Source organism: Panthera leo, chromosome C2 (assembly GCF_018350215.1).
Source record: "Panthera leo isolate Ple1 chromosome C2, P.leo_Ple1_pat1.1, whole genome shotgun sequence".
Lineage (NCBI taxonomy): Eukaryota > Metazoa > Chordata > Mammalia > Carnivora > Felidae > Panthera > Panthera leo.
In genome coordinates this window covers 65,429,589-65,442,169 of record NC_056687.1, presented here as the reverse complement: position 1 = coordinate 65,442,169, position 12,581 = coordinate 65,429,589, and the positions used below count along the sequence as shown (strand labels likewise).

General features: G+C 39.5%; 1 protein-coding gene across 5 annotated transcripts in view; it reads right to left on the bottom strand.

The window, feature by feature from the left end:
* Window positions 1-12,581, bottom strand: part of CFAP91 (cilia and flagella associated protein 91) — an 85,549-nt gene that overhangs the window by 33,362 nt on the left and 39,606 nt on the right. For all 5 annotated transcript variants that reach the window (XM_042956014.1, XM_042956012.1, XM_042956015.1 and 2 more), the window contains exons 8-9: window positions 3,233-3,390; window positions 780-962 (exon numbers count right to left, since the gene is read on the bottom strand). In XM_042956014.1, the coding sequence (XP_042811948.1) occupies window positions 780-962; window positions 3,233-3,390 (341 nt within the window). The remainder of the gene's footprint in view (window positions 1-779; window positions 963-3,232; window positions 3,391-12,581) is intronic.

The following is a 12,581-nucleotide window of genomic DNA, read 5'->3' as shown; positions in this document are numbered from 1 at the left end:
TTGATGAGGTAGAGCCCACATAATTGGAGTGGACCCAAAACGTAAAGCAAATTTCTGCATAATTAACTCATGTTCTCAGTGACTTAAGATTGTAAAATGAGAATCCATTCTAATAAAATATTTCCCTACAAAAATTTAGTAAATTCTACGATAATAATCAAGAGAAAATTAATGGTCATACGATACATGGGATCATCATTCTAAAGTAGATGTACACAAATTTATCTTATTCTGCTCTGGAGATGATCAGCCAGAGACACAAGTTCAAGAGTGTGACCATCAACTCATGATCTTGGCCATATACATGATGCTTCAACTTGTCAACTAAAATTTAAATAATCTAAATAAGCTTCTCTTGGACTTTATAAGAGGTACAGCTCTATGAATTTATCCCCTGGTTATCCATTTCCTTGCCCACTAGTTTTCTAGCACTTCTTAAAGGGCTGATTTCGTTATATATTTCTTGTTTGCTTTGAAAATCTGATATAAAAGCTTTTTCAGTTTCATTTTTGTATAACTTTATTAGTGACACTGAACAAGTTTAAATGTTTAGTAGCTAAGCATTGATACACTGTTATATAGTATATCCATTTATTTGAGTCTTAGCAGTTTTTATTGGTTTGTATGAACTCATATTAATAATATTGAATGTGTTCATTGCTATTTCTTGAAAATATTTTTACTTGTTGTTTAGCCTTTAATCCAATACTTCTTTATCTTCTAGTACTTTAATCTAATACTCCTCTTATACTAGACTTGTTATCATGTAAACATCTTACCTTCATAGGTGTTGAGATAGTGGTTTTTTACTACAAAGTCCTCTGAGTTGTTATCAGGGAAACGACCAAGGCGAGACAAAGGCCCATAGACCTGGGATGCATAGTCAGAATAATCCTTGATGATATTTCTTCTCTCCAACTTCCCTTCTATATTCTTTCCCTTTCCCACAAGTTTCCTGATTGCTAGAATAAAACATACCTCTGTGACTATCTCCAAAATATAATTCTAAACAAATGCATAATAATAGGCCAGTTTTGTTTTTGTTCACAGAGAAACTACTGAACTGTGCAGTCATGAAGACCACTCACTGCAAACAGAATATAACACTAAAAACAGAGGTTAGTCCTCTGTGTGGCCCAGATCCTCATGAGACAAGCGGGAGTGACAGAAGTTGAGTCAATTAGTGTCCTCAATGGGTACTTGTCAAAAATCTTTTATAACTGGGGCACCTGGGTGGCTCAGTTGGTTGAGCGTCCGACTTTGGCTCAGGTCATGATCTCCTGGTTCGTGGGTTTGAGCCCTGCATTGGGCTCTGTTTTGATAGCTCAGAGCCTAGAACCTACTTCAGATTCTGTGTCTTCCTCTCTCTGCCCCTTGCTCACTTGTTCTTTCTCTCTCTCAAAAATAAATAAACATTAAAAACTTAAAAAAAATTGAATAACTGCATTCCAAGCTCTGAGGTAAGAAGGTGTATTCGGCAAAAGTCTTCCAGGCTTACAAACGAAACTCAAAGTAACTGAAAAATACATGTTCAGGGGAGATTTGGAGAATTATTTTCTCCTAGGAGAATAATTGCAAGGGAGGGAGACTACAGGTTCTTCAGTAATCTGACCATCTTGGTTAACAATAGAATAAAGCACAATATATCCCAGCTTAGAGCTCTAGAAGTGTTTGGCAGTCAGAGGGAAAAGGCTGAGCTGTGCACATTCAGAGTTCATTCATCTAAGGAGTCATGCTTGCTACCTCCACCGGCTCCTTCTCTTTCAGTCCTATCACAGAGCCAGCCGGTTTGAAGGCTCTATGCTGTGTGCTCTCAATGCATGCAAAGTCATACTGTCGGACTGCCAAGTCTTGTTGCAAGAGGCAGCTGCATGCACCACTGCTGACTTGTGGGTGTTTATGTTTGATCCTCAGTGCTTCTGTGTATAACTTGGGATTTTAGAATTAAATAAAAATAGTTAACATTTTATTATTTACCTACAAAAGTTAGTCAACTCATCATTAGTTATACCAAGTACTGAAAAGAAAAAATGTTGACAATGTCTAACTACATACCTCGAAGCTAGTTAAAAGTTATTTTCTCACACACACACACACACACACACACACACACACACACACACACGACAAGTTCAGGGGCATATAAGTGAGAGCAGACAATAGGTGCCTCACTTATGATGGGAGGGAGTGGGGTCCTTGAAGGCCTCCCTGAGGAAGTGACATTTGAGTTCTGTCTTAGCCAGGGTTCCCCCAAAGGCAGAGCATGAGACAAAAGCAGTTGTGCAAGCAGTTTATTTGGGAGGTGATCCCAAAGGGCAGGAAGAGAGGGACAGGGGGAGTAAAAAAAAAAAAAAAAGCTACTCAACCCATTGTTAGTATTGTGAAGTGCTGAAAAAAAAAAACAAAACAACTGTTGAACATGTATACCTAGCATCTAGTTAAAAGTTAAAGTTCACTAAAAATAATTTTATGGAATTAATTTTTATAACTGTTTTACTTTTGCTAGAAAAATAACAAATTTGATTTTTTAAGTTGTAATTACATTCTGTTATTATACATTAAATTGATAATTTGCATATATAATTGATACATTACAATTTTATAAGGAAATTATATTAAAAGTTACTAAGCAAATAAAGCTATAAAGCTAAATCCTAATAAGTTAATTTTTTTAATTTTAATTTAGTTTTTATATAGTCCTTAAAAATTTTTTATATAGTCATTCTTAATCATCCACTGACTACTCCTTTTATATGTACAGATACAATACATAAACAAATCCATGGTATTAAAATTTCATGGGAGGGGGCAAGCAGGAGAAAATATGTCTACATGTCTCATTTAAGGGAAATAATTTTAAAAAAGGTTGAGAAATTGGGCTCTCTGGGAACTCAACCCATGAGACTGGAGAGTCTCATGGAGACTACTCTCCCTCTCTCTCCCTCTCTCTCCCTCTCCCTCTCTCTCTCTCACACACACACACACACACACACACACACACACACACACACGTGTGCGTGCCAATGTCATTAACTTGACTACCTGTTAGAACATTACTACTTGGTTTTCTTAGAAATTTTCCTCCAGTCTTCTACTTTTGAAAGTAACTCTTTTCCTTTATTCATTTAATAACACTAGGACTCATAAGAATTCTATCTAAATCAGGTTTGGTCAAAGATTCAAAGCAAAGCCAACTTTCCCATTTTCTTCATTGTTCATATTGCACCTTTACCTGATACATGTCTGTGCTGAATCTGTGCCAGTTTTGCCTCCTTTGCTTCCTGCAGTTTAGACCACTGGGCATTCAAATGCTTCATGTTCACTTCATTTTGATTCTCATCACGCTTCTTCAGCAGCTCTTTTAGGACTTCCAGGCGAATCTCCTGCAGTCTTTAAATTACCAAACATAAAGAAGTATGTGGTATCTCCAACAGAATGTTCTACTAGAGAGAAAGGGAACGCCTGCCATAAACAGGATCTTCTCTTTGGGCTGGTATCATATTCATGTATTTTAAAAAGATCACTCTGGCAAAAGTGTGACAAATGGATTAGGTGCTTGGGGAGGCAACTCAACAATAAGTCTCTCTATAATAGGACTATGTCTGGGTGTAGTTCTGAAAGGCAAAGAGAAGTATGGCAGGTAAAAAAGAAAAAAAGGGGGGGCGCTCTCAAGGCAGATGAGCCTAAATGAACAACAAAATGTATGTGCACAGTTCCAGGTCGACAGATATTGGCTAGAGGGTTAAGTAATAGGAGTGACGAGAAAATGAGGCAGCATGCTATCTTAAGGAATAAATGTGAAAATGCCAGGGTCTGGCATATACAGGCACTCAGTCAATCTTTGCCTCCCTTCCCCTTGTCTTCACCTTGTTCTCCCAGAGCTACCTTGCTCATGTGTATATAACCATGTATAGATGACTTCAAAATCTGTACCTCAAGCCCAGGTATTTCTAAACCAGAATTCCTGTCTACTTGAATTTCCAGCTATCCCCTGACAACCTCAAAAACGCCTGCTCATTTTGTTCCCCCAGAAATCTACTGTTTCTTATCTCTTCTTCCCTCCTGTAATGATTCCTCCTCTAAAGCACTTCTCGCATCTATTCCCTAGCTCATGTTTTTGTCAACCCTCTCCTAACTTGGACTCTAGTTGCTAATCTAGTCTCTCTTCCTTCCAATCTTGCTCCACACAGCTGTCAAGATTTTCCTTCTTAAAATAGAATTTGAACATTTTACTCTTACTTAAAAATTCATAGACTAATTCATTCAGCCACTCATTTGTCAAATATTTATTAAGTGCTCACCGTATGCCAGGCAGGAAACAATGATGAACAAGATAAAACACCTTCTATCAAGAAGCACTGTTCTATTGGAGCAGGAGTATCAACTAGCATTTTATAAGACAAGGAGATACATACCAGACCAGAAGAATGAAAAGACTGTGGGAGAAGAAATGACAGAGCATCTATGTTTAGCACTATTCCCAGTAGATGTGGGGAAGGTTGGGAAGGCTTCCTTACAGGAGGCATTAACTCTGTAGTCTTGAAGATAAACAAGGATTGAGATTTGCCACATTGACAAGGAAAAAGCGATGCCTAAGCAGAGGAATCTGAATGTTCAAATCAAAGGGCTAGAGACAGAGCAAATAGGTCATGCTGGCAGGGGGTCTCAAAGTGAACGTAGAGGGGAGGGTGTGGAAGTAGTGACAAATGAAAATGGAGAAACAGGTATTTTTTAAAAAATAAGCCATACACCAATAGTCACCTTTCTCTCTGGAGTTAGAAATCCAAGGTTTGGTTCTCAAGTTCATCACTTACCTCAATTCCTTCAGTCATAAAATGGATGTAATAGTATCTATCTATCCATCCCATAAGGTTGTTGTGAGTATTAAATGAATTAATGTCTACAATGTGGCAGGACAGTGGTTCTCAAACCTAAACATGCATCAGATTACCTGGAGCCCACGGCCTGACTCAGTAGGTCAGAAATACCTACTGAGGAGTACTGGGGAGGGGCCTGAAAATCTGCATTTCTAACAAGTTCCCAGGTTTGTGCTGCTGGTTTGTGTATCACACTTTGAGAACTACTGGCTTGGAACAAACATGGCTCCAGCACGTGGTAACCTCTCCACAAGTGTAACATGCTCTACGAATATCATCATCATCACTAATATTATCATCTACCTGATGGCTTCTTACCCTTCAACACCCAGCTCAGAGGCTACCTTCTCTCAGTTTTCCCAAATCTCCACTCACTCCAAACAGAAGTAGCCAGAAACATTTTAAAGGTTTTTAATGTCCTTCTGATAAGAATATACCTCTCTAAATTGCAGCACTAAATTTAATTTTCTACAGACAGGATTGGGTACCTGATACCTATTTTGCCCCAAAGTACTTTACATTCTATTAGCTGCAAGCTTTTACCAAAACATCACACAGTCTGGATTCAGGGTTAATAGAAAGTGTTGTAAAAAGACAAACATATTTTGAATTCAGAACCACGTTGAGTCTAACTCTCCTGGTTCTTAACTCTAAGCACACTGTCAGGGGCCATGGTAGCATTGCTATGAGTAACAAAGTGCCTCGGCGCAGCCTGGAACAAAGAACAACCTCAATAAGTTCCCTTTCTTTCCTTTCTTTCTTGCTGGGGAGCTGGAATTTGGGGGTTTTCATCATTTCTACACCTTCCAAGGACAGCCTCATTACTGAAAATACATTAGTTAAATGACTGAAAACCAGAAGTACCTTGGCATATTGTTGTTTATCCACCGTGAGTTCATTTCCTAATTGAGGAATTCCACAATTTGTCTTTAAAGTAGAAAATGCCCCTGTTAGCTGTAGCTAAAACCCAAGGTGTCCTGACTGTGAATCCAGTACGAGGGGGAATAAGAGACAGTATTAGCTAGGAGGCTGATGGATATGAAGAGGGCCAAGGCCTAGGCAAAATGGCATTGGGAATGAACAGAAAGGGTCAGTTTGACTGGTGCAGTCACTCTGGAAAACAGTATGGAGGTTCTCCCCAAAAATTAAAACTAGAACTACCCTACGACCCAGCAATTGCACTACTAGGCATGTATCCAAGGGATACAGGTATGCTGTTTCAAAGGGACACATGCACCCCAATGTTTATAGCAGCACTACCAACAATAGCCAAAGTATGGAAAGAGCCCAAATGTCCATTGATGGATGAATGGATAAAGAAGATGTGGTGTGGAGGAGGGAGGGAAGATGGCGGCGTAGGAGGACGCTGGGCTCACCGCGCATCCTGCTGATCACTTAGATTCCACCTAAACCTGCCTAAATAACCCAGAAAACCGCCAGACGATTAGCAGAACGGAGTCTCCGGAGCCAAGCGCAGACGAGAGGCCCACGGAAGAGGGTAGGAAGGGCGGCGAGGCGGTGCACGCTCCACGGATTGGTGGGAGGGAGCCGGGGCGGAGGGGAGGCTCGCCGGCCAAGCAGAGCCCCCAAGTCTGGCTGGCAAAAGCGGAGGGGCCTGATGGACTGTGTTCCGACAGCAAGCGCGACTTAGCGTCTGGGAGGTCATAAGTTAACAGCTCTGCTCAGAAAGCGGGAAGGCTGGAGGACAAAGGGAGGGAGAGCTGCTGAGCCCCCGGACAACAGAGCTCAGCTTGGTGGGGAACAAAGGCGCTCGCCAGCGCCATCTCCCCCGCCCATCCCCCAGCCAAAATCCCAAAGAGAACCAGTTCCTGGCAGGGAACTTGCTCGCTCCGAGCAAACACCCAACTCTGTGCTTCTGCGGAGCCAAACCTCCGGCAGCGGATCTGACTCCCTCCCGCTGCCACAGGGCCCCTCCTGAAGTGGATCACCTAAGGAGAAGCAAGCTAAGCCTGCCCCTCCTGCCCCAGTGCACCTTGCCTACCCACCCCAACTAATACGCCAGATCCCCAGCGCCACAAGCCTGGCAGTGTGCAAGTAGCCCAGACGGGCCAGGTCACCCCACAGTGAATCCCGCCCCTAGGAGAGGGGAAGAGAAGGCACACACCAGTCTGACTGTGGCCCCAGCGGTGGGCTGGGGGCAGACATCAGGTCGGACTGTGGCCCCGCCCACCAACTCCAGTTATACACCACAGCACAGGGGAAGTGCCCTGCAGGTCCTCACCACTCCAGGGACTATCCAAAATGACCAAACGGAAGAATTCCCCTCAGAAGAATCTCCAGGAAATAACAACAGCTAATGAACTGATCAAAAAGGATTTAAATAATATAACAGAAAGTGAATTTAGAATAATAGTCATAAAATTAATCGCTGGGCTTGAAAACAGTATAGAGGACAGCAGAGAATCTCTTGCCACAGAGATCAAGGGACTAAGGAACAGTCACGAGGAGCTGAAAAGCGCTTTAAACGAAATGCAAAACAAAATGGAAACGACGACGGTTCGGATTGAAGAGGCAGAGGAGAGAATAGGTGAACTAGAAGATAAAGTTATAGAAAAAGAGGAAGCTGAGAGAAAGAGAGATAAAAAAAATCCAGGAGTATGAGGGAAAAATTAGAGAACTAAGTGATACACTAAAAAGAAATAATATACGCATAATTGGTATCCCAGAGGAGGAAGAGAGAGGGAAAGGTGCTGAAGGGGTACTTGAAGAAATTATAGCTGAGAACTTCCCTGAACTGGGGAAGGAAAAAGGCATTGAAATCCAAGAGGCACAGAGAACTCCCTTCAGACGTAACTTGAATCGATCTTCTGCACGACATATCATAGTGAAACTGGCAAAATACAAGGATAAAGAGAAAATTTTGAAAGCAGCAAGGGATAAACGTGCCCTCACATATAAAGGGAGACCTATAAGACTCGTGACTGATCTCTCTTTTGAAACTTGGCAGGCCAGAAAGGCTTGGCACGATATCTTCAGTGTGCTAAACAGAAAAAATATGCAGCCGAGAATCCTTTATCCAGCAAGTCTGTCATTTAGAATAGAAGGAGAGATAAAGGTCTTCCCAAACAAACAAAAACTGAAGGAATTTGTCACCACTAAACCAGCCCTACAAGAGATCCTAAGGGGGACCCTGTGAGACAAAGTACCAGAGACATCACTACAAGCATAAAACATACAGACATCACAATGACTCTAAACCCGGATCTTTCTATAATAACACTGAATGTAAATGGATTAAATGCGCCAACCAAAAGACATAGGCTATCAGAATGGATAAAAAAACAAGGCCCATCTATTTGCTGTCTACAAGAGACTCATTTTAGATCTGAGGACACCTTTAGATTGAGAGTGAGGGGATGGAGAACTATTTATCATGCTACTGGAAGCCAAAAGAAAGCTGGGGTAGCCATACTTATATCAGACAAACTAGACTTTAAATTAAAGGCTGTAACAAGAGATGAAGAAGGGCATTATATAATAATTACAGGGTCTATCCATCAGGAAGAGCTAACAATTATAAATGTCTATGCGCCGAATACCGGAGCCCCCAGATATATAAAACAATTACTCATAAACATAAGCAACCTTATTGATAAGAATGTGGTCATTGCAGGGGACTTTAACACCCCACTTACAGAAATGGATAGATCATCTAGACACACAGTCAATAAAGAAACAAGGGCCCTGAATGATACATTGGATCAGATGGACTTGACAGATATATTTAGAACTCTGCATCCCAAAGCAACAGAATACACTTTCTTCTCGAGTGCACATGGAACATTCTCCAAGATAGATCATATACTGGGTCACAAAACAGCCCTTCATAAGTTTACAAGAATTGAAATTATACCATGCATACTTTCAGACCACAATGCTATGAAGCTTGAAATCAACCACAGGAAAAAGTCTGGAAAACCTCCAAAAGCATGGAGGTTAAAGAACACCCTACTAACGAATGAGTGGGTCAACCAGGCAATTAGAGAAGAAATTAAAAAATATATGGAAACAAACGAAAATGAAAATACAACAATCCAAATGCTTTGGGACGCAGCAAAGGCAGTCCTGAGAGGAAAATACATTGCAATCCAGGCCTATCTCCAGAAACAAGAAAAATCCCAAATACAAAATCTAACAGCACACCTAAAGGAAATAGAAGCAGAACAGCAAAGGCAGCCTAAACCCAGCAGAAGAAGAGAAATAATAAAGATCAGAGCAGAAATAAACAATATAGAATCTAAAAAAACTGTAGAGTAGATCAACGAAACCAAGAGTTGGTTTTTTGAAAAAGTAAACAAAATTGACAAACCTCTAGTCAGGCTTCTCAAAAAGAAAAGGGAGATGACCCAAATAGATAAAATCATGAATGAAAATGGAATTGTTACAACCAATCCCTCAGAGATACAAACAATTATCAGGGAATACTATGAAAAATTGTATGTCAACAAATTGGACAACCTGGAAGAAATGGACAAATTCCTAAACAACCACACTCTTCCAAAACTCAATCAGGAGGAAATAGAAAGCTTGAACAGACCCATAACCAGCGAAGAAATTGAATCGGTTATCAAAAATCTCCCAACAAGTAAGAGTCCAGGACCAGATGGCTTCCCAGGGGAGTTCTACCAGATGTTTAAAGCAGAGATAATACCTATTCTTCTCAAGCTATTCCAAGAAATAGAAAGGGAAGGAAAACTTCCAGACTCATTCTATGAAGCCAGTATTACTTTGATTCCTAAACCAGAGACCCAGTAAAAAAAGAGAACTACAGACCAATATCCCTGATGAATATGGATGCAAAAATTCTCAATAAGATACTAGCAAATCGAATTCAACAGCATATAAAAAGAATTATTCACCATGATCAAGTGGGATTCATTCCTGGGATGCAGGGCTGGTTCAACATTCGCAAATCGATCAACGTGATACATCACATTAACAAAAAAAAAAGAGAAGAACCATATGATCCTGTCAATCGATGCAGAAAAGGCCTTTGACAAAATCAAGCACCCTTTCTTAATAAAAACCTTGAGAAAGTCGGGATAGAAGGAACATACTTAAAGATCATAAAAGCCATTTATGAAAAGCCCACAGCTAACATCATCCTCAATGGGGAAAAACTGAGAGCTTTTTCCCTGAGATCAGGAACACGACAGGGATGCCCACTCTCACTGCTGTTGTTTAACATAGTGCTGGAAGTTCTAGCTTCAGCAATCAGACAACAAAAGGAAATCAAAGGCATCAAAATTGGCAAAGATGAAGTCAAGCTTTCGCTTTTTGCAGATGACATGATATTATACATGGAAAATCCGACAGACTCCACCAAAAGTCTGCTAGAACTGATACATGAATTCAGCAAAGTTGCAGGATACAAAATCAATGTACAGAAATCAGTTGCATTCTTATACACTAACAATGAAGCAACAGAAAGACAAATAAAGAAACTGATCCCATTCACAATTGCACCAACAAGCATAAAATACCTAGGAATAAATCTAACCAAAGATGTAAAAGATCTGTATGCTGAAAACTATAGAAAGCTTATGCAGGTAATTGAAGAAGATATAAAGAAATGGAAAGACATTCCCTGCTCATGGATTGGAAGAATAAATATTGTCAACATGTCAATACTACCCAAAGCTATCTACACATTCAATGCAATCCCAATCAAAATTGCACCAGCATTCTTCTGGAAACTAGAACAAGCAATCCTAAAATTCATATGGAACCACAAAAGGCCCCGAATAGCCAAAGTAATTTTGAAGAAGAAGACCAAAGCAGGAGGCATCACAATCCCAGACTTTAGCCTCTACTACAAAGCTGTCATCATCAAGACAGCATGGTATTGGCATAAAAACAGACACATAGACCAATGGAATAGAATAGAAACCCCAGAACTAGACCCACAAACGTATGGCCAACTCATCTTTGATAAAGCAGGAAAGAACATCCAATGGAAAAAAGACAGTCTCTTTAACAAATGGTGCTGGGAGAACTGGACAGCAACATGCAGAAGGTTGAAACTAGACCACTTTCTCACACCATTCACAAAAATAAACTCAAAATGGATAAAGGACCTGAATGTGAGACAGGAAACCATCAAAACCTTAGAGGAGAAAGCAGGAAAAGACCTCTCTGACCTCAGCCGTAGCAATCTCTTACTCGGCACATCCCCAAAGGCAAGGGAATTAAAAGCAAAAGTGAATTACTGGGACCTTATGAAGATAAAAAGCTTCTGCACAGCAAAGGAAACAACCAACAAAACTAAAAGGCAACCAACGGAATGGGAAAAGATATTTGCAAATGACATATCGGACAAAGGGCTAGTATCCAAAATCTATAAAGAGCTCACCAAACTCCACACCCGAAACAAATAACCCAGTGAAGAAATGGGCAGAAAACATGAATAGACACTTCTCTAAAGAAGACATCCGGATGGCCAACAGGCACATGAAAAGATGTTCAACGTCGCTCCTTATCAGGGAAATACAAATCAAAACCACACTCAGATATCACCTCACGCCAGTCAGAGTGGCCAAAATGAAGAAATCAGGAGACTATAGATGCTGGAGAGGATGTGGAGAAACGGGAACCCTCTTGCACTGTTGGTGGGAATGCAAATTGGTGCAGCCGCTCTGGAAAGCAGTGTGGAGGTTCCTCAGAAAATTAAAAATAGACCTGCCCTATGACCCAGCAATAGCACTGCTAGGAATTTATCCAAGGGATACAGGAGTACTGATGCATAGGGGCACTTGTACCCCAATGTTTATAGCAGCACTCTCAACAATAGCCAAATTATGGAAAGAGCCTAAATGTCCATCAACTGATGAATGGATAAAGAAATTGTGGTTTATATACACAATGGAATACTACGTGGCAATGAGAAAAAATGAAATATGGCCTTTTGTAGCAACGTGGATGGAACTGGAGAGTGTGATGCTACGTGAAATAAGCCATACAGAGAAAGACAGATACCATATGGTTTCACTCTTATGTGGATCCTGAGAAACTTAACAGAAACCCATGGGGGAGGGGAAGGGAAAAAAAAAAAAAAAAAGAGGTTAGAGGGGGAGAGAGCCAAAGCATAAGAGACTGTTAAAACTGAGAACAAACTGAGGGTTGATGGGGGGTGGGAGGGAGGGTAAGTTGGGTGATGGGTATTGAGGAGGCTACCTTTTGGGATGAGCACTGGGTGTTGTATGGAAACCAATTTGACAGTAAATTTCATATATTAAAAATAAATAAACAAACATTAAAAAAAAAGATGTGGTGTACATATATATATATGTATATATATATAATGTGTGTATATATATACACATATATATAATGTATATAATATATATTATAATTATAATATATATATACACACATATATATGTGTGTATATATATACACACATATATAATGTATATAATATATATAATATAATTATAATTATAATATATATAATATATATTATAATTATAATTATATATTATTATGTAATTATATAATATGCAATATATTATATATAATATATAAGATAATATATTATATATAATAGTATATAATATATAATTATAATATATATAACATATAATAATATATAATTTAATAAGTAATATATAATATACATATAATGTTATATATATAAGTATATATGCTTTTATATATAATGTATATATATGCTTATATATATAT